The 27,090-nt window shown below is 53.7% G+C and overlaps 3 protein-coding genes across 4 annotated transcripts in view; all 3 read right to left on the bottom strand.

Moving 5' to 3' along the window:
- Positions 1–14,515, bottom strand: part of LOC132334412 (protocadherin alpha-C2-like) — a 127,934-nt gene extending 113,419 nt beyond the window's left edge. Inside the window, exon 1 of one of the 2 annotated variants that reach the window (XM_059860462.1) lies at positions 10,339–14,515. In XM_059860462.1, the coding sequence (XP_059716445.1) occupies positions 10,339–13,083 (2,745 nt within the window). In that variant the 5' untranslated portion in view covers positions 13,084–14,515. The remainder of the gene's footprint in view (positions 1–10,338) is intronic. The other variant, XM_059860461.1, reaches the window with a different exon arrangement.
- LOC132334416 (protocadherin alpha-8-like) lies at positions 32–10,330 on the bottom strand. The gene has a single exon (XM_059860471.1). It carries the CDS (start codon positions 5,859–5,861, stop codon positions 3,330–3,332), a length of 2,532 nt encoding a protein of 843 aa, XP_059716454.1. The 5' UTR covers positions 5,862–10,330; the 3' UTR covers positions 32–3,329.
- A 63-nt stretch (positions 14,516–14,578) lies between the features above and the next one.
- LOC132334413 (protocadherin alpha-8-like) lies at positions 14,579–25,533 on the bottom strand. The gene has a single exon (XM_059860469.1). The coding sequence runs from the start codon at positions 20,236–20,238 to the stop codon at positions 17,608–17,610; it is 2,631 nt and encodes an 876-aa protein (XP_059716452.1). The 5' UTR covers positions 20,239–25,533; the 3' UTR covers positions 14,579–17,607.
- Between the last annotated feature and the right edge of the window lie 1,557 nt (positions 25,534–27,090).

Raw genomic sequence — 27,090 nt, 5'->3', positions numbered from 1 at the left:
TAGTGTCTTCTGTTCTTTCTTTCTTGCTTGCTTACTTGGTTCCTACTTGTATGAATTCCTTTCTTCCTTTTTAATTCTCATCTTCATCTCCTTATGCCGGTGTCTTTACATCTTCCCCTTTCTGTCTTTTATATTTTCTAGTTCTCCTTTCCTCTATCTTCTCTTTCCTGGTTTTTTTTTCCTTCACTTCCTGTTCCATTCCCATCCTTGTCTCTCTATTATTTTCCACATGTACGAAAAGACTTTCCAAATGTCTACAGCTTGTTTGTGATGGTGGATATAAATGTCTTTTTGAAAGGGCTCTCCTTCCTCTTTACATCGATTCCTCAATTTCCTTTTGGTTTTTTCCCCCATCATTGTTGCACCCTCTGGAACAGAATCACCAACCCCAGCTACCCGGATATGTCATTAAAAGGTGCACCAAAGATTACAAACAACTCAAGGGAGTTTCTCATTCTCAAAGCCATCACAGCCCAGCACACCAATCATCCAAGAATGCTGCAAAAGCTCTTGACAATCACAGCACCCGAGCACTTCTCATATAGTTCATGTATTCTTACAATATAATCAAGGATTGCTCTTCATGACTCGATGTTCCACCTGCACAGCCAACTAAAAGCCACCAGGGCAACACCACTGCATTGTCACTGGGAAAATCTGCTGTATGCCAAACACATCTAATCCAGGAAAGTCATTAAGGTAATTTTTCCATCTGTTGTTGCTTGCAAGTGTGCTCACCCTGTGCAAGGCAGCAACAGGAAAGAAATGAGAGTAGGCAGTGGTGCTCCAAACCTACAGGCATTTCAATCCAGGCAATATTCAGTCTGGATAGACAATATTCCAGTCTATCCAACATGAAGATACCACAGCTGAACAGGAACCAAAGTACATTTGTCTCTCACATACAGCCTCTTCAGGTACAAGTGACTTACCTGTAGCACTGCTGGTGTCATCTTCCAAAGAAAGAAACATTTTCAGAACAGGAGAACTGGTTTTAAGGGACATTATCCTCCAAGAATGTAATTTTGCAGCATACTGGACAGAAAAAAATACATTCACCAAGAGCTTTGGAAAACAGGGACAGTGACTAGTACTTCCTTTTGCACTTCTATCACTGGGTAAGCAGGAGGGACACCTGAAAGTTTGTGATATTCTCTCAACAGCAGTCTCAGCGAGAGAGTGGAAAAACTGTCCCCAAGACCAATGGATTAGTATCTAAACATCTGCCACCTGACAGCTGCCAGTATTTCACCATCTGCATCTCATCCACTGTTAGACATTGCCAATGTGAGAGAAGAAAAAAGGGTGAGTGCTCTCTCGCAGACAAGAGAAGAAAGCAAAGGAACCTGTCCCACTGTACGTAAAATTCAAGGTCTCACAACATCTTGAGTACAGAGACTTCTTCTTCCCCTCCCTAACAACACCAAGATCATAGAAATTTCTCGGGCAACATTCTAAAAAGGCTAGCACAATTACACTAATGTCAAAAAGCTTTTGAAATTTTACAAAATTTTGAAAATTTCGGAAGTCCAACAACTTTCCACAACAAAGACAAGCGATTAAAGGCATGTATTGCAGACACTTTTACAAGCAGTAACATCACAGAGCTCAGGGATGTGCAAACAGAGCTGGAGGTCCTGAGAAGATCCCAGAAGAACAGCCCTGTGTGCTGGGCTTTTTCTCCATATTTTCCACTGGCATCCTCTAATAACACAGACCACATTCTATTCAGCATTTCTGTTCTCCTGAGGCAAAACTCTTCCCCACTCAAACTCCCTGTCCCTATCATACAGGTCCAGACCATACTTGATGCCATTCAAATAATCCCTGCCAAAATATCAAACATTTCTAAATTCCAGCAACATGTTCCATCTGTAAATCACAGTCTGCAGAGCATCTAGACCTTGGCACCACTTCACCTGCCTTCATGATCACCACAAAGAATATGTGAAACTCTTCAAAACTACACAGCCTTCAGCAGGCTCTCCCCACCGCCTGAAATTTACTAAGAATACTTTGCTTCATTTTAGCAATTTCACATGGAAATACTACAGAGCTGCACATTAAAATTCTTAGAGATCCTGTAATCAGAACATGATGGGAGTCATCATACGTGGATTTTATTCTTCAAGAGAACCACACCAAATAACTTAGCACAAGCACTCAAACAAGTTCAACACAGAGAATTAGTACCACAGAAATCTTGAGCTGGGCTGCTCTGCACGGTTTGCCCTGTACCTGCACCTCAGTACAAGCCAGGGGTGACAACAGGACAATCCATCTCTACCAGGTTCAAGTCCACAAAAAGGAGAACTCGAGTACACAAAGATGGCAATCATCAGCTTATTACATGTACTGAGATAAGAACAAAACGCTGTCAGGCACAATAACATAATGGATTATATTGACTGTGTAGGAGAAATTGGTTTCGGTTTTGTTGGTAGGGCTTATTCTCTGGATTGTTTCTTTGCTTTCTTTTTATAAAAGGTTATTTCTACAGCTTTTGAAGTGATGCTGCTGTTGATATGGATTTTGATACAACATTAAAAAGACTACACGGTATTTCCTAGTAGTTCTCTGGCCAGGAAAGTGCATTCACAGCCCGGGGAACAGGGGAGAAAGGAAAAGAAAATTCCACTTTATAACACTTACCCTCGGAGAAAACTCTTCACTTTGAAAATAATAATTCTAAGCAGAGAAACAAGATCCTAGGGAACAGATCATAGGAAAGGCTCACAACATTTTCCCGTTTCATCATGTCTCTACTGTTACAACCAAATTCGAGTTTATCCTTTCATTGACTGACTAAAAGATAAAGACCCAATTTCCACCTTGCATAACATAGTTAGAGAGCAGACTCAGAGAGGAGGAAGTCTGTTTATGCTAGGAAAAGAAACCTAAACACAGGACAGTCCACCAGTGGCTGGGAAATGGGAACAACACAGCCTGCGTGTCTTGACACTCATGAAATAAGGTCCAGTAAAAATGCTACCCACAAGGGAGAATGCCCATATTCTGCAAAAAGGACAATTCTTATCGCAAGGGACAATGATTTCACTCTACGGGAGAACTTACACACTGAACACAAAACCACATCTACGGACAATGGGCTCTGCGGAGTGCACTAATGCGTCTATTTCCACTCCATCATCCTCAAACCTCAGAACACGAGCAAGAACCGGGTGGCTCCGGCGACAGATGCAGAGGAAGGATTCTCATCCTGAAGCCCTCGACAAGCAGCAACCGCCCACGACGCGGGTGGGGCGGAGCCGGGCTAAAAACAGCAACTGCATAAGGACGGGGAGAGACTGGGCAGAGAGGAAGAACCATCAGGGAAAGGATACAGGAGAAAAGGTATTGCCACTGACCGTGTCGAGGAGAGTGGAGGGCTCCTGCTGCGTGTCCTTGGGCGCGGAGCCGGGCGGCGGCGGAGGGAAGTTGGGGCTGAAAACCATGAGGTCGCTCTTGGCAGCGCCGTCCGTCACGCACAGGCTGCGGCTGTGGCGCTGCGAGTAGGACCAGCTGCCCACTTCGCTGGCGCACACGAGCGTGGTGGGCCCGGGCCCCGAGAGCACGGCCGCCCGCGGCGCCCAGCGCGACGCCCCGTACAGCACCACGGCCAGCAGGAAGAGGCTGGACACGGCGCAGATGGCCACCACCAGCCACACGTTGGTGGCCGCGCTGGCCGCGCCGGGCCCGAGCTCGGCGGCCGCCGCCGAGCGCGACAGCGACGACGACGACGAGGATCCCGCGGCCAGCGCCGCCTCGGCCGCCTCGAGCAGCGACACGCTGAGCGTGGCCGTGGCCGAGCGCGCCGGCTCGCCGTGGTCGCGCACGACGATCAGCAGCCTCTGGCGAGGCCCGTCCGCCTCGTCCAGCGCCCGCGCCGTGCTCACCTCGCCGCTGTAGAGCCCCACGCGGAACGGGCCCTTGCCCCGCGGCTCCCACAGCTCGTAGCGCAGCCACGCGTTGTAGCCCGAGTCGGCGTCCACGGCGCGGATCTTCGCCACCACCTGCCCCGCCGGCGCCCCCCACGCCGCCCACGCCCACAGCGTGCCCGACTCCGAGCCCTCGCCCGCCAGAGCCAGCGCCGCCTCCGCTGCCGCGACGGCGCCCGCCTCCGGTGCCGAGCCCGCGGGCGGCAGCAGCGCCGGCGCGTTGTCGTTCTCGTCCAGCACGAAGAGCTGCACCGTGGCGTTGCCGCTCAGCGGCGGCTCCCCCGCGTCCACCGCGCGCACCTCGAACTGCAGCACCTGCAGCTCCTCGTAGTCCAAGGGCTGCAGCGCCCACAGGCGCCCGCTCTCCGCGTCCACCGACACGTACCTCGACGCCGGACGCCACCCGCCGCCCGGCGACGAGCCCGCGGCCCCGCCGCCGCCCACGCCGCCGTCCCACAGCGAGTAGCTGACGCGCCCGTTGCCCGCCTCGTCCGGGTCCCGCGCCCACAGCCGCGCCAGCTCCGCGCCCGCCGCGTTGTTCTCGCGCGCCAGCACCGTGTACACGGCCTGCGCGAACGCGGGCGCGTTGTCGTTCACGTCCGACACCGGCACCCGCAGCCCGCGGCTGGCGCGCAGCGCCGGCGCCCCGCCGTCCTCCGCACGCACCTCCACCTCGTACTCCGACACCCGCTCCCGGTCCAGCGCCTCGCGCAGCACCAGCGAGTACGAGCCCGCGAATGTCGCCTCCAGACCGAACGGCGACGCCGGCCACACCCAGCACCGCACGCGACCGTTCTCCCCCGAGTCCCGGTCCGACACGCTCAGCAGGGCCACCACCGTCCCCACCGACGCGTCCTCCGGCACCGGCACCGACAGCGACGTCACCCACACCTCCGGCGCGTTGTCGTTCACGTCCAACACCTCCAGCTCCACACTGCAGTGACTCGACAGTGGAGGTGTCCCTTGGTCTCTCACCTCAATACGAAAATCAAATACACTGACTTCTTCAAAGTCCAGGGCTGCTGTGAGGTGAATTTCCCCAGTATTCGGATTGATGGAAATAATATCTCGTCCACTCGGGGGAATGAAGCTGGTCGCTGAAAAGGTCATTTCGCTATTACTTCCCAAATCCGGATCGGTCGCATTCACCCTTGTCACAAGCGTCCCCACTGAAGCGCTCTCCGGCAGCTGCACTTTATACACAGACTGGTTGAACTGGGGAGCGTTGTCATTCGCATCCAACACCAAGATCACCAGCTCCATTGTCCCCGTCAGAGACGGCCGGCCCCCGTCAGTCGCCGTCAGCACCAACCGGTGCACGGGCATCGTCTCGCGGTCCAGGGGTTTCGTTAAAACGAGTTCAGGTACAAGAGTTCGCTCGTTCGATTTTTGTAAATCCAGAGAGAAATGCTCACTGGGGCTGAGTGCATAAGTGAGCTGCGCGTTCGCTCCGATATCCGCATCCGACGCGCTCTCCAGAGGGAAACGAGACCCCGGCAGAGATGATTCCGCGATGCTGAGGTTTTTCCGGGCGGCGGGGAAGACGGGGGCATTGTCGTTGATGTCGGTGACCTCCAGCTGCACATGGAAGACGCGCAGCGGCCGCTCCAGCAGCACCTCCAGGCGCAGCGCGCACGGCGCGCTCTTGCCGCACAGCTCCTCCCGGTCGAGCCGCGAGCTCACCAGCAGCGCGCCGCTCGCCCCGCTCACCTCCACGCTCGCCCGCCGGCCCTGCGCCACCAGCCGCAGCCGCCGCGCCTCCGCCTCGCCCGCCTCCAGGCCCAGGTCCTGCGCCAGACGGCCCACCACCGTGCCGGCCTTGGCTTCCTCCGGCACCGAGTAGCGCACCTGCCCGCCCGCCAGCGCCCAGGCCGCCTGCAGCACCAGCACCCGCAGCACCGCCGCGCAACAACGCTCGCCCATCCTTCCTGCCGCCGCCGCCTCTGTGGCCCCCGCCGCTGTGGCTGCCAGCCCCGGCCCGGGCCCCGCACGGCTCCCCGCCGCCGCCCGGACGCTCCGGCTCTGCTGCCCGGCCCGCGCCGCCCCCCCGCGCTCACAGCCGGGCTCTCCGCCGCACCGGGGCGGAGCCGCCCACACGGAGCCGTTCCTGAGCCTGCAGCGACACCGTGCGCTCCTCCGCCGCCTCACACCCTCAGTGACAGCGCCCGAGCAGCCGACCCGCTATGGGTATGTTTTCTGCCGTGTCTCGTTGTCGTGCTCCCCCTTTTTGCCTTATGTCTTCCTCTTTCTTTTCATATAATCCTTCCTTTCTTCTTTTTCTCGCTGGCTTTTTCATTTGTCTTGCTTTCTGCAATTCCTTCATTGAGGTCATATTTCCTTTATCTTACCTTTTCTTCTTTGTCCCCTTTTCTCTTTCTTCCTTGTCTGTCTTCTTTTTTGTCCTTGTTATGCTAGTCTCCTTTTTTCCACTCCTTTCCCATCTCCTTCTACTCTCCTTTATTCTTTAGTCGCGGTGGAAGGTAGCCACTTTTCTCTGGCGCCGCAGAGACCATCAAATATGGAACTATCAGCACTAATTACGGGGCATCATTGCTGGAGAGCTGTGCTGCTCCAACCAAGGTTGTTAGGAACCAACTCTGCTCAAAGTCTACTGCTAAATTTGATGCGTGCTGGTCAGATCTTTTATCCTCTGTTTATGTTTCCATTCTGTTCATCCTTTCTTACTTTCTCTCTGGTTTTACTTTTATTTGCATGGGTTCATTATTTTCTTTACTACTACGACTAATATTGTTGTTACTATTATCTACCCTATGTTATTTGTATTTTCCCCTTCCCTTTCATGGTTTTTTCTCTGTGTCTGTTCATTCCTGCTTATCACTGTCCTAGATGTTTCGCCCCTCCTCATCTATTTCAATCTTGTCTCTTCTGAACTTTTTCTTTTCCTTGACTAAAATATTTTCCAAATCCTTGCAGTATAATTTGGGAATATCTCTCTTTCTTCTTCTTTTATCTGACTCCTTCATGTACCTCCTTGTTTAGTTGCGTTTTTTAAAATCTTCTTTCTACATTCTTCCTTCTTTCTCTTCTCCTTCCTATCATTCTTTCTTGTCGTTGCCTCCCCTGCTCTTCTAATTCCACACTTGTAACTTCTGGACATGCCTTCCTTCAACAAAATACTTTAAAAATACCTTACAGCATCCCTTCCACGAACCACTGACATGCCTGTGCAAACAAAGTCTCATTTCTCTTCCCTACACCTCCTGTTCGTGTGGAGAGGGAGCAGCCTGCTTGCTGTCCATGCACCTGCAACTCCCCTCCCTCCAGGAACAAGGACACACTCTTCAGCCTCTGGTGCTCTCAAAGACCCAGCAGTAACACAGCAAGGCAGTCAGATGGCAAAGAACAGCTCTGCTACATCAAAAGAGGTTCCACCACTCTCTGGCACAGAAGCTGAAACCACAATTATTGGGAAATCTGTGCATAGAGGCCTGGAAGAGTTGAAACAAATCATGGAATTTTCTCATTCTGGAACTCAAACCTATCACAGCCCAACAAGACAATCCTCCTTAAAGACCTAAAAAAGCAATGGGCAACCACAGCTCCTGAGGACTCGTCATGTACCTCAGTCCTTCCTGGCTCAATTTTCATCTTGCTTGTTCTAAGTTTTTCTCTTCCTTTCTGGAAGGCACTCGCTGCCTGGAGAGCACACCAAGAGCCTTGGTATCTACGAGGCCCCACAGAAAATCTCTCACTCACCTTAGAATGATCCACTTGGCACACAGCAAACAAAAGCCATGAAGGTAACACCACAACAATGTCACTAAGAACACTCCCTTGACCTCCTACACATCTGTTTGGTGAAATGAATTTTGGTCCCTCCTCCATTCCTGCTTGCTGTCACCCACTCAGGCTGTGCCTGGAAGCATCGAACAGGAATGAGAGCAGGTAACAGCTGCTCTGTTGGTCCAGTAGGGGAACATTCTCCTGATTCAACAAAGAGATGCCAGGACTGAACAGGAACCAAATTACACTGGTCTCCACAACATCCCCATTTGTTTTACAACTTACCTCTTCTGAACGGGTTCCTTCTTCACAAAATAAATATTTTTGGGGAAGGAATGTTCCTTTCAAAGGATAATTATGCTTAACATTATCAGTGTTTCTTGGGAAGCTGTACAGAATAATATGGTTGATGTTCCACAGAAACTGGAAAGCATGCAGTGTCTATTATGTACTTCTCTCCCAAAGGAAAAAGGAAGCAGACCTGTAAGCTACAGAAATTCCCTCAAAGTAAATCACAGAAGACAGACATACACATTCCCCAACACTAATGGGGAATGGTCCAAATATCTGCCACGTTGACAATGAGACAGGAAATAAACTCAACAACCAACAAACCCAGGAAAATAAAAACATGTGCAGTTTTATAGAGAAGAGACTAATAATATTAATAATAATAATAATAATAATAATAATAATAGTTGCATTCTCCTGTATTGAAATGCAAATGTTGGCAACATCTTGAGCACCAAGACCCATCTAACAAGACAAAGAGCAGAGAGGCAATGAGAGGCAAGGTTCTCTCTGACCAACAACATTCCACACCTAACCTAAGTAATTAAAGGCATGCAGGGTAGATGTTTTCCCTAAGAGCAATACCAGGAAGAACAACAGTGCCCTAAGATATGCAGAACTTCTGGGTGTCCTGAGAGGATCCCAGGAAAGCAGCACTGTGTGCTGGAATCATTCCTGAAGTTTTCTACTGTGATCCAGTATTTTGCACCCTGGGAACTCAGACCTCCACAGCAAAACAGACATTCTCCATTTCCTCCCCAAATATGTATTCAAATCCTCCCTTTATCCCATGTCTGCCACAAAGAATACAGAGAGTGCTGCAAATGCATTCGGTGGTTCTTTGACTTTTCCCACATGCCAAAAGGCTTTGTGCCTTGTCAGCAATTTCAAATACAAACCGAATTATTAAAGGTTCTGCAAGTAGAGTCATGAACAATACTGATTCCAGTCGACACAAGTCTTCTTCAAGGAAATGACACCAAATCTGAACCACGAGTCCAGTTAAAATATTAACTGAGTGAAAGAATTTCTACAATGGAAAAGCAGAGCTGGGCTGCTCTGTAGATGTGGAGGACTGGTGTGTACATCCAGACACCAGAATGAGCCATGTGTGATAACAGGACTCACCACCTCTACCCAGACTGACCGTGCAGGAGCGCAAGAAGGGGAAGAAAAGCACAAGAAGATTGCACCCACCCCCTCAACTGCCCTTAGATATCATGTCTCAAGAGAAGCACAGATCCACTATGGCAAGAGCTGTGGAAGCTGCTATAAGTACCCTACAATACACATGGAAAGCAGTTTGTAGTGCCACCCTCCCACAACAACACCCCCAAAACAGCAGCAGAAATGTTCATCAGTCTGCATGTTACCAACTGTTACCCAACACATTACCATTTATCAGGCAGCACAAGGAACTCTCTCAAATGGAGATATTCATAACCTTAGAGGACTCTTGTGGCATTTCAATACCAAATATTATCTCAAGGTCCAAAAGGCCTCCAACATCAGACCCCGGGAACTTGGGAAAGAATCCTGGGCAGAAATACTCCATGCCAATCCTGCCTCCTGCTAGGCATGCTCCATTCCTCACTTTGTAACATTAATTCTGGAGAAAAAGGCATCATCTCAAATCTCCTATTCCTCTCTTTTTATGACATGGACCATGATTTTACAGATTATTTCCAGTTCCCTCAGATAAGGCTTCCCACTGCTCCAGAACACCATCCCAGTTTTTACAATGACGCTGTGGGACCAAACAAAATGGAGAAATTGCACTCTGCCGACTGAAAACACATTAGACCGCAGGTCCAAATCGTCAGCTGTCCCCACAACTCTTGTAGAGGAAAATGACAGAGGATGAGAACAGAGAAGAAACCACAGGTGCTATCACCATGGTGAGCAGTCAGCAAAGGCAAAAAGGCAGTACACACTGCGTGGGGGTCTGTTACCAGCACAGCCTCCTTCTTTTGCGCTCCTACAGTGAACCCAGGAGAAACGACTATATAGCAAGAGCACTATCTACAAGCCTGACTCATTAGAGAAGGGATTTCATTTCAGGGGAAAACAATTCATACCCACACTAGAGAACCTAAGCTGTGGACTGTAACAGCACAGGGCGCACTTACACATTATTCACTAGCAAGCCTTCCCCTCCCACCAGCAGGAGTTCTAGTGATCCGGCAGGGCCCTGCGACAGATGCAGAGATGCCTTCGAATTCTTAAACAACCGCCAAGCACCAACCACCGTTGGGCCGCTGCAACTTAGTCGGGATGACAGACCAACTGCTCAGGGCACAGCACAAAAGGGGCACAAGAAGGAGAGAATAACTAAGGTAAGGTTGAGCAAAGTATTGCCACTGACCGTGTCGAGGAGAGCGGAGGGCTCCGGCTGCGTGTCCTTGGCTGCAGGACCGGGCGGCGGCGGAGGGAAGTTGGGGCTGAAAACCATGAGGTCGCTCTTGGCAGCGCCGTCCGTCACGCACAGGCTGCGGCTGTGGCGCTGCGAGTAGGACCAGCTGCCCACTTCGCTGGCGCACACGAGCGTGGTGGGCCCGGGCCCCGAGAGCACGGCCGCCCGCGGCGCCCAGCGCGACGCCCCGTACAGCACCACGGCCAGCAGGAAGAGGCTGGACACGGCGCAGATGGCCACCACCAGCCACACGTTGGTGGCCGCGCTGGCCGCGCCGGGCCCCAGCTCCGCGGCCGCCGCCGAGCGCGACAGCGACGACGACGACGACGAGGATCCCGCGGCCAGCGCCGCCTCGGCCGCCTCGAGCAGCGACACGCTGAGCGTGGCCGTGGCCGAGCGCGCCGGCTCGCCGTGGTCGCGCACGACGATCAGCAGCCTCTGGCGAGGCCCGTCCGCCTCGTCCAGCGCCCGCGCCGTGCTCACCTCGCCGCTGTAGAGCCCCACGCGGAACGGGCCCTTGCCCCGCGGCTCCCACAGCTCGTAGCGCAGCCACGCGTTGTAGCCCGAGTCGGCGTCCACGGCGCGGATCTTCGCCACCACCTGCCCCGCCGGCGCCCCCCACGCCGCCCACGCCCACAGCGTGCCCGACACCGAGCCCGCCCCCGACAGCGCCATCGCCGCCTCCGCTGCCGCCACGGCGCCCGCCTCCGGTGCCGAGCCCGCGGGCGGCAGCAGCGCCGGCGCGTTGTCATTCTCGTCCAGCACGAAGAGCTGCACCGTGGCGTTGCCGCTCAGCGGCGGCTCCCCCGCGTCCAACGCGCGCACCTCGAACTGCAGCACCTGCAGCTCCTCGTAGTCCAAGGGCTGCAGCGCCCACAGGCGCCCGCTCTCCGCGTCCACCGACACGTAGCTCGACGCCGGACGCCACCCGCCTCCCGAGGACGACGACGAGGAGCCCGCGGCGCCGCCGCCGCCCACGCTCACGCCGCCGTCCCACAGCGAGTAGCTGACGCGCCCGTTGCCCGCCTCGTCCGGGTCCCGCGCCCACAGCCGCGCCAGCTCCGCGCCCGCCGCGTTGTTCTCGCGCGCCAGCACCGTGTACACGGCCTGCGCGAACGCGGGCGCGTTGTCGTTCACGTCCGACACCGGCACCCGCAGCCCGCGGCTGGCGCGCAGCGCCGGCGCCCCGCCGTCCTCCGCACGCACCTCCACCTCGTACTCCGACACCCGCTCCCGGTCCAGCGCCTCGCGCAGCACCAGCGAGTACGAGCCCGCGAACGTCGCCTCCAGACCGAACGGCGACGCCGGCCACACCCAGCACCGCACGCGACCGTTCTCCCCCGAGTCCCGGTCCGACACGCTCAGCAGGGCCACCACCGTCTCCACCGACGCGTCCTCGGCCACCGGCACCGACAGCGACGTCACCCACACCTCCGGCGCGTTGTCGTTCACGTCCAGCACCTCCAGCACCACCTTGCAGTGACCCGACAGTGGAGGTGTTCCCTTGTCTCTCGCTTCAATACGAAAATCAAATACCTTGACTTCCTCGAAGTCTAGGCCGCCCGCGAGGCGAATTTCCCCAGTGTTCGTATTAATGGAGATCACATCTTTTCCGCTCGGGGGAATGAAGTTTGTCACCGCATAGGTCATCTCACTGTTAATTCCCTCGTCCGTATCCATGGCATTCACCCTCATCACCAGCGTCCCCACTGAAGCGCTCTCCGGCAGTTGCACTTTATACACAGACTGGTTGAACTGGGGAGCGTTGTCATTCGCATCCAACACCAAGATCACCAGCTCCATTGTCCCCGTCAGAGACGGCCGGCCCCCGTCAGTCGCCGTCAGCACCAACCGGTGCACGGGAACCGTCTCGCGGTCAAGAGGTTTCATTAAAACGAGTTCAGGCTCAATATTTCCTTCATTCGATTTTTGTAAATCCAGAGAGAAATGCTCGCTGGGACTGAGCGTGTAGGAGAGCTGCGCGTTCGCCCCGATATCCGCATCCGACGCGCCCTCCAGCGGGAAACGAGACCCCGGCAGAGTGGTCAGTTCCGCGATGCTGAGGTTTCTGCGGGCGGCGGGGAAGACGGGGGCATTGTCGTTGATGTCGGTGACCTCCAGCTGCACATGGAAGACGCGCAGCGGCCGCTCCAGCAGCACCTCCAGGCGCAGCGCGCACGGCGCGCTCTTGCCGCACAGCTCCTCCCGGTCGAGCCGCGAGCTCACCAGCAGCGCGCCGCTCGCCCCGCTCACCTCCACGCTCGCCCGCCGGCCCTGCGCCACCAGCCGCAGCCGCCGCGCCTCCGCCTCGCCCGCCTCCAGGCCCAGGTCCTGCGCCAGACGGCCCACCACCGTGCCGGCCTTGGCTTCCTCGGGCACCGAGTAGCGCACCTGCCCGCCCGCCAGCGCCCAGGCCGCCTGCAGCACCAGCACCCGCAGCACCGCCGCGCAACAACGCTCGCCCATCCTTCCTGCCGCCGCTGCCGCTGTGGCTGCCGGCCCCGGCCCGAGCCCCGCACGGCTCCCCGCCGCCGCCCGGACGCTCCGGCTCTGCTGCCCGGCCCGCGCCGCCCCCCCGCGCTCACAGCCGGGCTCTCCGCCGCACCGGGGCGGAGCCGCCCACACGGAGCCGTTCCTGAGCCTGCAGCGACACCGTGCGCTCCTCCGCCGTCTCACACGCTCCGTGACAGCGTCCATGTCTCCGCTCCGTCATGGCCATCTCCTCTGCTGTTTCATCCTACTATGATTCTCTTTCTTTTTATTATTCATATTTTGTATCGCTCGCTGTTTCCTTGCAAACAATCCTTCATATATTGTTCTTATTTTGTCTTTCTTACTTTATGTTGCTTTCTTCTTTCAATTCTCTTTTTAATCATGTTTCGTTTTCCTTCTTTGTCCTACATCCCCCCCGTCTTTCTATTATTCTCTTTCCTCTCTGCCTTCATTTCCTTCTTTTTCTTCTCCTTCATTGGCGTGTCATTCCCCTTTTTCCTTACTCCCCTTTTTTTTCTTTTTTCATCCTTCATCATCCTTTACCCGCACTGGAATGGTCGCCAGCTGCCTCCAGCACCACGGCAATGATCATCGTAGTCGGAGTCGTCAGCACCGGACCCGATGCTACGGCCTTGATGGAGTTTTGTTCTGTACCAACCCCAACTCTGCCGGCAGAGGTAGGTGCGTTCTGGTCATCTGCTGTATCGTTGCTTCTATTTTTCTATCCTGTGCTTTTCTTCCTTACTTTCTTTCTGGCTTTATTTTAACTTGCATATAATCCATATCACTTTTAAATCTTTTTCTTACTTCCATTTCCTTTGTCTTTTTTGCCCTTCTGTTCTCGCTCTTTCCTTGTTCTGTTTTCCTGTCTTCTCTTTCCTATTTATCCCTCTCCTATTTTGCTTCCTCCTCTTCTGATTCCCCGTTGTCTTTTCTTCTCCTTTTTTTCCTTGGCCAAAATGTTTTCAACATGCTCACAATGAACAAAGTAAATGTCTTTTGGAAAAAGACCTTTTTTTTTTTTTTTTTTTGACACTGATACCTTCAAGATCATATTTAATTTTTTAATCTCTATTTCTACTTCTTTCTTCCTATCTCTTCTTTCTCTCTCTCTTCATCTTTGTTTTCTTTCCTCACTATTTGCTACTTGACATTGCTTTCGATATTTTCTGCTTCCATCCCAGTAACTTCTGCTCATTTTTTTCCTTCAAAAATATATTAAATATATCTACAGCACCCTGCCACAAATCACAGACATGCCCTTGGGCCAGAGTTCTCATTTCTCTTCCCTGCCACCTCCTGTCCCTGTGGATAGGGAACAACGAACAACATTTCTGCTTACTTCCCACCCACGCACCTGCACATTCCCCTCCGTTTAGAACAAAGGCCACACTCTTCTGCCTCCAGTCCTCTCAAGGGCCTGCAACAGCACAGCAAGGCAGTCAGGTGGCAAAGAACAGCTCTGCTACATCAGAACAGCTTCCACCACCATCTGACACAAAAGCCAGAGAAACAGCTGCTGAGACATCTAATGAAAGAGGCTCTGAATCTTCCAAACAGCACTGACGAGATTCTCATTTGAGAGCTCAAACCCATCACAGCCCAGCACAATGATCCTCCAGTGTCACAAAAGCACAATGACATCACAGTCGAGCAGTGCTCCTACACTTCTATGAAGAGCTCTTCTTCCTGACTCATGTTCCACCTGCCAACCCAACCCAAAGCCACAAATGTAACACCACGGCATTGCCACTGAGAATATCTGCTGCATGCCCAACCACATCTATCCCAAAAAATGCATTAATGTCACTTTCTCCATCTGTCCTTGCTTCCACGGGCTCACCCTGTGCCAGGCAGCAACAGGAAAGGAATGAGAGCAGGCAGTGGTGCTCCAAACCCACAGGCATTTCAATCCAGGCAACATTCCTTTGATCCAATACGAAGATACCACAGCAGAACAGGAACTAAAGTACATTTGCCTCTCACACACAGCTTCTTCAGGTACAAGCAACTCACCTGTAGCAATGCTGGTTGCTTTTCCAGGAAAAGAAACGCCAGGACCAGGAGGGTTGGTTTTAAGGGACTGCATCCCTTGATGTTACCTGCAATTTCCTGTCCCTAGCAAGACCAAGACCAGAGAAATAGCCCAGGCAATGTTCCAAGAAGGCTGGCATGATACAAATTTGAAAAACTTTCTGTTTGACCAACAACATACCACACAGATTACAAGCATTGTTAGGCATGTCTGGCAGTAATGTCACAAGAAGCAATGTCACAGGGAACAAAAGAGCACAAGAATATGCACAACTACTGGAGTTCCTGGCAGGATCCCAGGGGAGCAGCTCATGGACTTTTTCTTGAAGTTTGCTACTTACATTCTTTATCTTATGCCATGTGAAAGGATATCTCCTTAACTCCTCTCCAATTGATTGTGTTCTACCTAGCATCCACATTTTCCTTAGGCAACACTCTTCCCCACTCAAACTCACCCTCCCCACCTCATGGGTCCAGGCCCTATTTAGTGCCACATGCAGGATCACTGCCAAAATACCAAACATTGCTAGAACCCAGCAATATGACCCAGCTGTAAACTCTGCTCTGCATGTGATTCAATTCTTTGTACATCCTCACCTTCCCTCATGACTGGCATAGAGAACATACTGAGGGCTGCAAAGCCACACAGCAGCTGGCAGGCTCTCCCCTGCTGCCTGTTCACTGCCAGTGCTTTGCTCCTTTTCAGCAATCTCAGGTGGAAACACCACACAGCTTCATTTAGAGTCCACAAAGATTCTGTGATGAGAAGTGAGACAGCTCTGATCCCAGTCCACACATCTTTATATCATCAAGAGAACCACAGCAAATACCAAAGCACAAAAGCATTCCCAAGGCCAGTTGAGTGGGAGAATTTGTAGCACATGAAACCAGAGCTGGGCTGCAGTGCAGGTTTGTACCTGCAGATACCAGAAGGAGCCCCGTGTGACATCAGGACAAATCATCTCTCCTGAGGCCACCAGTGCAGTGCACAAGTAGAGGAAGTTGGGCACCCAAAGATTACACCCTCATCATGTGTCCTTATAAATCCCACCTGTGGAGGAGCAAGGAACCATCATGGCACCACCAATGGCTGTGATAACAACTGAGAATGCCCACCACTACACCAGGACAGCAGCCTGAAGCGTTCCCCTTCCATAACAGCATTTCTGAAACAAGCAGCTCATCAGACAACCTTGAGCACTCACCAGCTCTTACCAACGCATGGCCTATGCCAGGGGCCTGCCTCTGGTAAAAGATACTGAGAACCTCAAAGGAAGATTTATTTGTGAGCATTTCAGGATCACACAATGTCTCCTGGTCAGGAAGGTGTCCCACTCCAGACCCTTAGGGCCTGGAAAATGGTCCTTGGCAGAAGCATTCTGTTCCATCCTGCCCCGCACTTTCCTTTTGGGCATCCTCCGCTCGACACTCTGAGAAGTGTTCTCATGACAAACATACAATCTCATGTTCTTATGTCATGACCTGTGGCCTTACCATGGATTTACTGCCTCCACAAAACCATCTTTCCCCACTTCTCAAGGTCACCCTCCACGTAAGGAAATGACCAGGCCCTACTCAGTTGTCACAGACCACAGCTGCCCTTCCTAGCTCAAGGCTCAACACGGATTTTGCTTATCCTTCTCAGCAATGACAGCAACACAATAAACTCAGGGATGGCACCATCAGTGCAGCTTACAGCAGAACCTCTGATGCTGATATTTGGTATTTTGTAATGCTTCAGTCATCTCAGATGGAAACGTGGCAGACCTGGGAGCAAAACTCTTTCTAAAGGTGATATTGGGGCAACTGTACATGGTGATGTCATTGATGTCATGCTCTGAGAAAAAACCCCAAATGTTGGCAAGAACAACAGTGTAAAACCTGATAGTTACTGTGTAGGAGAGTGTTATTTGAGACTTGTTGGGGGGAATGGTGGTTCTTTGATTTTTGGGCTTGTTACTTTTATTCTTCATTTTAGAACGGATTTCCAGGGCTTTTGAAATGATGTCACCATTGATGCAAATTTTGAAAGAACATCAAAACAGGCCAGTGTATTTCATGCTATTTCTCAGGCCAGGATCACAAAACCTCGGGATCAGGGGCAGCAGGAAAAGAAAAAAACTTCTTCCTCGTTACACTTTTCTTGGGCCATACTCCTTTGGCCCTACACTTTATGCTATTAATGGAAGCATCATAATAAGTGGAAAAAAATCATGGAAACATGGAAATGTTAATCACATCTTCCCTACTTTCATAATGAGCCTATTGGTAGAAAGAAAATGGAGAACTACTGTCTATGAAAATACAATTGTCACTTTTCATCAGACAATCTCGTGAGCAGAATTGGAGGAGAACTGTTTTCCCTGAGAAACCAGACTAATATCAGCACAGCCAGCGGATACCAAAGGAAATAAGAAAACAGACAGTGCCAGGGGACTGCAAATATCTCAACCCATATATCTTTGGATCCTTCAGCAAGCTCGGATGGAAATGCTAAAGACAACCAGGCAAGACTGTTTCCAAAGCTGCCACCGTGGGGTACCTCGCATCAAAATCAGCAGTGATTTCATTCTAGGACAGAACAGTTTACACACAGAGCACCAAACAGTAGCTGCTGACCATAACTGCTCCAGGCTGCGGCAAAAATTCTATATTCCCCTAAGGAAGGCAGATGCCAAGGTGCCTTTGATACCCTTAAGCACTCGTCAAGCACTCAACGTTCTCAGGCCATGGGAAAGGAGCCTGGATTCCCGCAGAGCCTGCACACCTGGAGGGACAGAAGGTAGGATATGGATAAAAGACGAGCAAGGTATTGACACTGACCGTGTCGAGGAGAGCGGAGGGTTCCGGCTGCGTGTCCTTGGCTGCAGGAGCGGGCGGCGGCGGAGGGAAGTTGGGGCTGAAAACCATGAGGTCGCTCTTGGCAGCGCCGTCCGTCACGCACAGGCTCCGGCTGTGGCGCTGCGAGTAGGACCAGCTGCCCACTTCGCTGGCGCACACGAGCGTGGTGGGCCCGGGCCCCGAGAGCACGGCCGCCCGCGGCGCCCAGCGCGACGCCCCGTACAGCACCACGGCCAGCAGGAAGAGGCTGGACACGGCGCAGATGGCCACCACCAGCCACACGTTGGTGGCCGCGCTGGCCGCGCCGGGCCCGAGCTCGGCGGCCGCCGCCGAGCGCGACAGCGACGACGACGATGAGGATCCCGCGGCCAGCGCCGCCTCGGCGGCCTCGAGCAGCGACACGCTGAGCGTGGCCGTGGCCGAGCGCGCCGGCTCGCCGTGGTCGCGCACGACGATCAGCAGCCTCTGGCGAGGCCCGTCCGCCTCGTCCAGCGCCCGCGCCGTGCTCACCTCGCCGCTGTAGAGCCCCACGCGGAACGGGCCCTTGCCCCGCGGCTCCCACAGCTCGTAGCGCAGCCACGCGTTGTAGCCCGAGTCGGCGTCCACGGCGCGGATCTTCGCCACCACCTGCCCCGCCGGCGCCCCCCACGTCGCCCACGCCCACAGCGTGCCCGACACCGAACCCTCGCCCGCCAGCGCCATCGCCGCCGCCTCCGGTGCCGCCACGGCGCCCGCCTCCGGTGCCGAGCCCGCGGGCGGCAGCAGCGCCGGCGCGTTGTCGTTCTCGTCCAGCACGAAGAGCTGCACCGTGGCGTTGCCGCTCAGCGGCGGCTCCCCCGCGTCCACCGCGCGCACCTCGAACTGCAGCACCTGCAGCTCCTCGTAGTCCAAGGGCTGCAGCGCCCACAGGCGCCCGCTCTCCGCGTCCACCGACACGTAGCTCGACGCCGGACGCCACCCGCCGCCCGGCGAGGAGCCCGCGGCGCCTCCGCCGCCCACGCCCACGCCGCCGTCCCACAGCGAGTAGCTGACGCGCCCGTTGCCCGCCTCGTCCGGGTCCCGCGCCCACAGCCGCGCCAGCTCCGCGCCCGCCGCGTTGTTCTCGCGCGCCAGCACCGTGTACACGGCCTGCGCGAACGCGGGCGCGTTGTCGTTCACGTCCGACACCGGCACCCGCAGCCCGCGGCTGGCGCGCAGCGCCGGCGCCCCGCCGTCCTCCGCACGCACCTCCACCTCGTACTCCGACACCCGCTCCCGGTCCAGCGCCTCGCGCAGCACCAGCGAGTACGAGCCCGCGAATGTCGCCTCCAGACCGAACGGCGACGCCGGCCACACCCAGCACCGCACGCGACCGTTCTCCCCCGAGTCCCGGTCCGACACGCTCAGCAGGGCCACCACCGTCCCCACCGACGCGTCCTCCGGCACCGGCACCGACAGCGACGTCACCCACACCTCCGGCGCGTTGTCGTTCACGTCCAACACCTCCAGCTCCACACTGCAGTGGCCCGACAGCGGGGGTGTCCCTTTATCTGTCGCTTCAATACGAAAATCAAATATACTGACTTCTTCGAAGTCCAAGGCTTCCGTGAGGTGAATTTCCCCGGTATTCGGATTGACTGAAATCACATCTCTTCCACTCGGGGGAATGAAGCTGCTCGCAGCATAGGTCACTTGACTATTAGTTCCCAAATCAGGATCCGTGGCATTCACCCGCGTCACCAGCGTCCCCACTGAAGCGCTCTCTGCCAGCTGCACTTTATACACAGACTGGTTGAACTGGGGCGCGTTGTCGTTCGCGTCCAGCACCGAGATCACCAGCTCCATTGTCCCCGTCAGAGACGGCCGGCCCCCGTCTGTTGCCGTCAGCACCAACCGGTGCACGGGAACCGTCTCGCGGTCCAGAGATTTCATTAAAACGAGCTCGGGTACAAGATTTCGCTCATTCGATTTTTGTAAATCCAGAGAGAAATGCTCGCTCGGACTGAGTGTGTATGTGAGCTGCGCGTTCGCTCCGATATCCGCATCCGACGCGCCCTCCAGCGGGAAACGAGACCCCAGCGCAGACAGTTCCGCGATGCTGAGGTTTTTCCGGGCGGCGGGGAAGACGGGGGCATTGTCGTTGATGTCGGTGACCTCCAGCTGCACATGGAAGACGCGCAGCGGCCGCTCCAGCAGCACCTCCAGGCGCAGCGCGCACGGCGCGCTCTTGCCGCACAGCTCCTCCCGGTCGAGCCGCGAGCTCACCAGCAGCGCGCCGCTCGCCCCGCTCACCTCCACGCTCGCCCGCCGGCCCTGCGCCACCAGCCGCAGCCGCCGCGCCTCCGCCTCGCCCGCCTCCAGGCCCAGGTCCTGCGCCAGACGGCCCACCACCGTGCCGGCCTTGGCTTCCTCCGGCACCGAGTAGCGCACCTGCCCGCCCGCCAGCGCCCAGGCCGCCTGCAGCACCAGCACCCGCAGCACCGCCGCGCAACAACGCTCGCCCATCCTTCCTGCCGCCGCCGCCTCTGTGGCTGCCGGCCCCGGCCCGGTCCCCGCACGGCTCCCCGCCGCCGCCCGGACGCTCCGGCTCTGCTGCCCGGCCCGCGCCGCCCCCCCGCGCTCACAGCCGGGCTCTCCGCCGCACCGGGGCGGAGCCGCCCACACGGAGCCGTTCCTGAACCTGCAGCGACACCATGCGCTGCTTCGCCGCCTCACACGCTCCGCGACAGTGCCTGTGCCTCCGCTCTGTCATGGCCATCTCCTCTGCTGTTTTTTCCTACCGTGGTCGAATTTCTTTGTCTCTTTTGTCTTTCCTTCTTCTTCTCTATTTCTTGCCTTCTCTTCCTTCCGTAGCCTTCTCAAGTTTCCCAGTTATCTGGTTTTGGTTTTTTTTTCTTTCTGTTTTACTTCTCTTTCTTCTCTTTGTTCTCGTTCTTGCCTTGTCATGCCCTATCGTTTACTCTCCTTTCCCTTCTCTTGGAATTCTTCTCTATTCTTTAACCCTGCCGGTAGATCCTTCCTTGCCTCCGGCGCCGCCGTGGACATATTAATCAGGAGCGATCAGCACTAATTTCGGACACCAGCGCCGGGTGCAGTGCTCTCCGCAAGCCTGACGATTTTAGGCACCAACTCCATTCCACATCTGGAGGTAATTTCGGTGTGTTGGTCATCTCGTCTGCTTCTCTCCTTCCTGTCTTCTTTGCTAGTTTACAGATATATATTCCTTCTTAGCTTTCTCCTTCATTCCTGTATTCTGCTATATATTTGGTGCACTCTTGTCATGTAATTTACGGCTTCATCCTATTTTCTTTTCTTTGTAATCTTTTTTGCCTCCTTTCTTTCTTCCTTTCTCTCTGTGTGCAGTGATACCGTCAATGACATGTTGCTAAAATAGTTTATGTTTTCTTCCCTTCTCTCTCTTTCCATTTATTTCTTCATTTCTCTCCACCTCTCTTTTATTTCTGCATTGCTTATTCCTTCTTTTTTGTAGTCTTCTGCTTGCCCGATCTCTTCTCTTCTCTTCTCTTCTCTTCTCTTCTCTTCTCTTCTCTTCTCTTCTCTTCTCTTCTCTTCTCTTCTCTTCTCTTCTCTTCTCTTCTCTTCTCTTCTCTTCTCTTCTCTTCTCTTCTCTTCTCTTCTCTTCTCTTCTCTTCTCTTCTCTTCTCTTCTCTTCTCTTCTCTTCTCTTCTCTTCTCTTCTCTCCTTTTGTCTCTTGAACCAACTAATTTTTCATATGATTACATCACTCTCGATATGGAGCGTGGACTTGTGTTTTGGCGAGAGTCTCCTTCCTCTTTCCTACCGACTTTCATCTCTCCAGATGAGGAACAAACTTCCTGCTTCTCTGCAATTTATGCAAGACAGACAGACTGTCCCTTCCCCATTGCTTCCTCCCCTTTTGGAAGAGGGACACACTCCTGAACCCATTATCTCAATGAAGAGAATCCACCTCACTCTGACGGAGCAGCCCAAGCCCCAGATATTTCGACATCTGTGCAAAAGGCTTCGATTACACCAAAACCCCAGGGGATTGTTTGAATCTTTCCTTCGGAGATTCAAACCCATTAGAGCCCAGCACACCAATCCTCCAAGAACATTGAAAAAGCACGGGACCAGCACAGCTCCTGCACGCTATTCATACAGCTCGATGAAGAGTTGTTCTTGCAGCCTGATGAATGGCAAGCTCTTCTCCGTTCCGGCAGACAAGCTCTGCCAGGATACAGCAAGAACCTCTCTATGCAGGGGCAGAGATCCCCAGCTAGGCAGACGTTCGGCAGTTTGTCACCACTGACACAGCCTACGTGCTACAAAGCGTTTCCTTTCATCAAGGAAGACTCTTCCCTACTCAAATTCAGCCTCCCTATGACAAATCCCCAATCCCTACTCCGTGCCACTCAGAGGGAAGGATCACTGCCACAGCACACAGACACTGCCCCACAACAACAACATTCCTCATTAATGGGAAAAAAAAAAAAAGAAAAATTTGTACAGCCTCCCTTTCTCCATCCCGGCAAAGCCGATTTCGTGCAGTGGGAAGATTTTTTACCGCCATTTGAAGTTTCAGGGCAAATTCCTCTACATGCCCACACAGCTCTCGCCTGCCCTCGTTAACATTCACCACCTGCCCCACAGCACCTCCCTAAGGAGCATTAAGGACAGGAATAACTTCTGCTGCCACCTCTGTAGCTTCTGTACACAAACCACGGCTCAAAACATTATTAAATACGATTGTGTTACTGACCTGTTTGTGCTTCTGCTTTATTGATCTCCACAGTGCCGCCGCTTCATATGGAAACCTGCTGCTGAAGGCAGTCAGGCTTTCTGTGGCTATAAATGATGTCTTGGTTCAAGATCCATCCCTGATGCCATTTTTGTCTGGCCTATGCCATCAATGCAAAGATGAATTCTTCATACTGTGTCTTTGTAACTTACCTGTATTTTCGTTTCACAATCAGCAACAGGGTTTTCTCCCCGAGGAAGACATTCAGATGTTTATGTTTCATATCCCAAATCCCGGTGGAACTAGGCTTTGAAGATAAAGAGTGGTCCTCCCCTCCAGTGCTTCTCTCCAGCAGCCCAAGGTAAACAGCAAACAAAAGCCATGAAGGTAGCCTCTGGCAGGCGCTGCTGTCGCCTAGGATTCGGGTTTATTAAACCCATCAGCACATCCTTTATTCATTCCTAACATCCACACGGGTTTTGTCCTTCTCTTCCTTGGATTAGGTTTGCAGATTCACACTCTCCTTACCACAGACCACAGGCAAACAGACACAGACAAATCCATTCTATCAAGCAGAACAGCATTTGTTAACTTTTTCCAGGTGCAGGCAACAGAATTGATCTTTTTCATAACAGAGGGCTGGAGAGAAAATCCTGCACAGCGCATTTTTTGTCAGGCTGATCTGGAGATATGTTCACGAACTCGTGAGTTTCCTGGAGTTTTCTGGCAGTTTGTTTTAATTTCTGTAGCAAAAGGAAATACCGGTTTGGGTAGAGATCACTGTCTTGTCTCGTGGATAGGAAGAGATGCTGGGGATTATCTTCTATCAACAAATCAATCAGGTTTGCTCCATGTGAATACAGGACAAGAGGTGTTTAAGCAGGACAGATTTTGGCTTTTGGTGGGGTTTTTTTTTCTGTTTGTTTGCGTTTTTAGTTTGATTGTTTTGGGTTTTTGGTTTGTTCGGTTGGTTTTTATTTTTATGGCGAGTTTGTTTCAGTTGACTGAAGTTTTTCCCCGCTACTTACCTGTTTATGTTTGCTAAATTAATTCACTTACCTGGAATAAGTAGGTCTTCTCTGGAGAAATATTTCATGCCGTGTTCATGGAGGTGAAAATATAATGCCGATGTCAGCAAATTCGATCTACAAATATCTTAAGAGCCGTACCAAGTTAAGGCTGCTGTATGCAAAATGTAGTAGGATGTTTTAAATCAGTAAAACAGCTGTTAATGAGGCGACAAGCACTGACGTCGAGGACACAGGTCACGGTGTCCTTTTTATTTTGGTCTGAACACCTATCTCTATCATTTTCATATCCACCAAGTAGCAGCTTCACTAAATGGTTCCACAATGCCAAATATCTGAGCTTAGCTAGAAATAAAAATGTTTCTAAACGCGAAGACAGAGTCAAAGACTCCAAGATCACCTACAGGAAGAGTTGTTTCTTCCTTATTCAGATCCAGTCCACGCGTGATTCTCACACTGATGAAATCCAGATATTGCCTGAGTAGCGGTGGGATGGGGGTGACATTGGTGAATCCTTAGGCATTGCAGCGTTGCACTACTACCACAGATGCACAATTAAGTGCCTTTTATACCACCTGCACTTATAAGAGGTACCCACTAAGGTCATAAGAAAAAGCTGAAATGATCTTGCAAAAAGCACACGAGCTGGTGGAAGGCTTGGTTTAGCTAATTCAGCTTTGGTCAGCCTCAGAGCATTCCCAGCTCTTCTGACTAAGCAGCGAGACGTGAGGAGTGGTGATTCACAGCGAGGATCTGTAGAAAAAAATCAGTATAAACTACTCATCTTAACACTCTGAAAACCCATCAAGTGCCTGAGCGTTACTTTGAGCCTCCTTCATTTGGCAGGAATGGATGAAAGCTTGGTTAAAGTCCTGAAAAATAATAACCACGAGTTTCGACATCCCAGTTCAGAGCATCCATCAGAGCTCAGGAGCACTGACTGCTGGACTCTTAGAGAAGCAAGTACAGCCCAGAGGCAAACACAAGTCAAAAGGTTCATCTCCTATTGTTCTTTAGAGAGCGAAGAGACAAACAGACTTTTCCAGGGGTGTTTGGAACGCTCTGTTTAGATCCTCGCTGAAATGAGATCGTTACTCCAGTTACACTCGGAGACAAGACACGGAGAATTGGCAAGAGAAGGAAAAGCAGCAGCTCCGACAGAATCGCTGCCGTCATACAGGACACTTCCAGCTCCACCACCCCAGGATGGAAAGCACCGCACAGCAGCTCCACATCGGCCGCCTCAGGGCGACTGTCTCCGCCGACGAGGATACAGAAAGAAAAGCCCGTTCCCTCCAGAAGGGCAGACGAGTCCCGAACTCGCATCGTGGGATTTGTCTTTGTGTCGTTCTCACCTCCTTGGCGCAGTTTAGCGCTTAGAGCGCCGCACAGAAGAGCCGGGTCCGGTTTCAAAGACTCCTGAGGCCGAAAGCTCTTCTACCATTCAAGAGTACCCTAAGATCGAGACAAGGACTGCTCATAGGGTCCCGCCGGTCGTTCAGCGAGGCATTCCTCCCAGGATAATGCGGGTGGGGGACGAGGAAGGAGATGCCGTGGTGGCTGAGCGGCCGGAGCACCCACACCACGGCGTTTAGTCTTCGCTTCTGCACATCACCTGCAGCAGTCACCGAACAGAAGGGGTCAGGCTCAGAGAGCGGGGAATGGACAAAAAATCCGTCCCCTTCTCCTTCTGTCTCCGGGACCTGGCATAGCTGAAGTCCCGACCTTCTTCGGGAAGCTGCTGGCGATGCCGGTGACCGGACCCGCGGTCGGCCCTGCGCTGTCCCGCTCTCCCGGGGCACCCAGCGCCCTGTCAGCTCCTTCATTCCCTCCGCAGAGGCCCAGCTCCTGGCTCGGCCGCGTTTCCACGCCGCAATCCGCAAGAAGAGAAGAGCGGACCAGTCGGAATGCGCGTTAATAAAATATACCAAACATTTAAAATAAAATTTAATAATAATAAAATAATAACAGCCACTGCCAAGCCACTCCCTAGGCAGTGCATCTCTCCCGGGAGCGCACGGAGCCTCTCGGTGCCGGGGCGCTCCGAGGCGCGGGCGGAACCCGCTTCCCTCCGCCTCCCTCGTCCGCCCCTCCCCGCCGGAAGCTCCCGGCAGTCTCCGTTCCGACGGTGGCGGCGGCGGCAGCTCCGGGGTCGGTGTCGCTGGCGAGAGATGGAGCCGTCGTCCCAGCGGGTCCGGGCTCTCGCTCATCCCCTGCGGGCTGACCCCGCTGGCAGCCGCTCTTCCCTCGCTGTCTCTCCTGTCGCTCGAGGTGTAGTCCTCAAGCACCCTTTATTTCGGCGGGAGTTCCGCTGTGTGGGGTTTATGGAAGCCAGGATTTTCTCACGTGTTAAGAGCTGTTAGGATATGGTGCCTGTCTGCTCCCCGCTCCTGGATTCTCCCTCTAAGGGAAGGCAGGTCTGCCCCCACGGACTGCAGGCAGGCGGAGATATCCTTCACCAAGAAACATTTTGGTTGCTTATTCCGCGATGAGAGCTCATGCGATAACCACTCCACGCTCCCAGCCTTGCTCAGTTAACATAAGTGATACCCAGACATTGGCAGTGGCCCAGGGAGTCTCGGTTTTCCCGGGAGACAGCCGCCACCGAGCCCCGGCCGTGGGCTGAGGGGGTTCTGCCCTGCCCGCTCCTTCGCTGCTCAGCGCGGGGAGGAGCTGAGCTGAAAATCCCCCGAGAAAACACGAGGCACCCTTACAGGTGGAGGATAAAACGTGGAGAACAATATTTATGGGCGGCAATTAGCACTGACCTACAGGAAAAGCGGGAGAGGTCGGGGATCCCGACCAGGGCTAGGGACACAAGACCGCCCCTGGGAGCGGGGTTTGTCCGGGGCAGGACCCTTTGGAAAGGCTCTCGGAAAAGAGCCCGAGTTCCCAGGGAGCTGGCCGAGCCAAGGAGGCTTGCAGAGATGATGATGATCACCCAGCCTTGGCCTGAATCCCCGTTCTTTGAGGATCCATGCGGGTCCTGTCCCGGGGGTGAGGGAAGCTCCGCGTTGTCCGTCCCTGGAAAAGCCGTGCGGGGACCGGGCACTCCGGGAGCCCGGCTGGCCGATCCCGTTGCTTTCCATTTGCCGAGTTCATTCCCCAGACCCCATCAGAGCTGCCGCTCGGGAGCAGATGGTTCCCCTCCGTCCCGAGCTTCATCCCGGACAGATTGCATACAATTTATTAATAACCCAACAGATGCTCGGGCACTTTCCAGCTCAGATTATATTTCCTGATTGCTCAAATCCCGGCGGGGGGGAGCTGTTCGTTTATCTTCCACCATTCCTCTTTGTGCCTTTACCAGCACCGACCCCACAAGGAGGGAAAGGGTGACAGCTTTGTGTGTGTGCCCCCGTCCTAATTCAGGGTGTAAGTGTCTGATAATTAAACGTGGCCTGATGCCAGCCTTGGTTTGGGTCTCCCAGCCCCGTGCCCGGGAGAACCGGGCTCTGTGCTGCCGGGGCCGCCCCGCTTTCCCCCGGGCGCTGCACGGACGGGGCCCTCCGGGTGCTGCCGGTGCCCGGCTCGCCAGTGTCTGGCACATGTCGTGATTCCCAGTAAAACATCGGGGACTTACGCCCTTTAATTCCAAGGGTTGTGCTA

Source organism: Haemorhous mexicanus, chromosome 15, assembly GCF_027477595.1.
Source record: "Haemorhous mexicanus isolate bHaeMex1 chromosome 15, bHaeMex1.pri, whole genome shotgun sequence".
Lineage (NCBI taxonomy): Eukaryota > Metazoa > Chordata > Aves > Passeriformes > Fringillidae > Haemorhous > Haemorhous mexicanus.
This window is presented reverse-complemented; position numbering and strand designations above follow the sequence as displayed.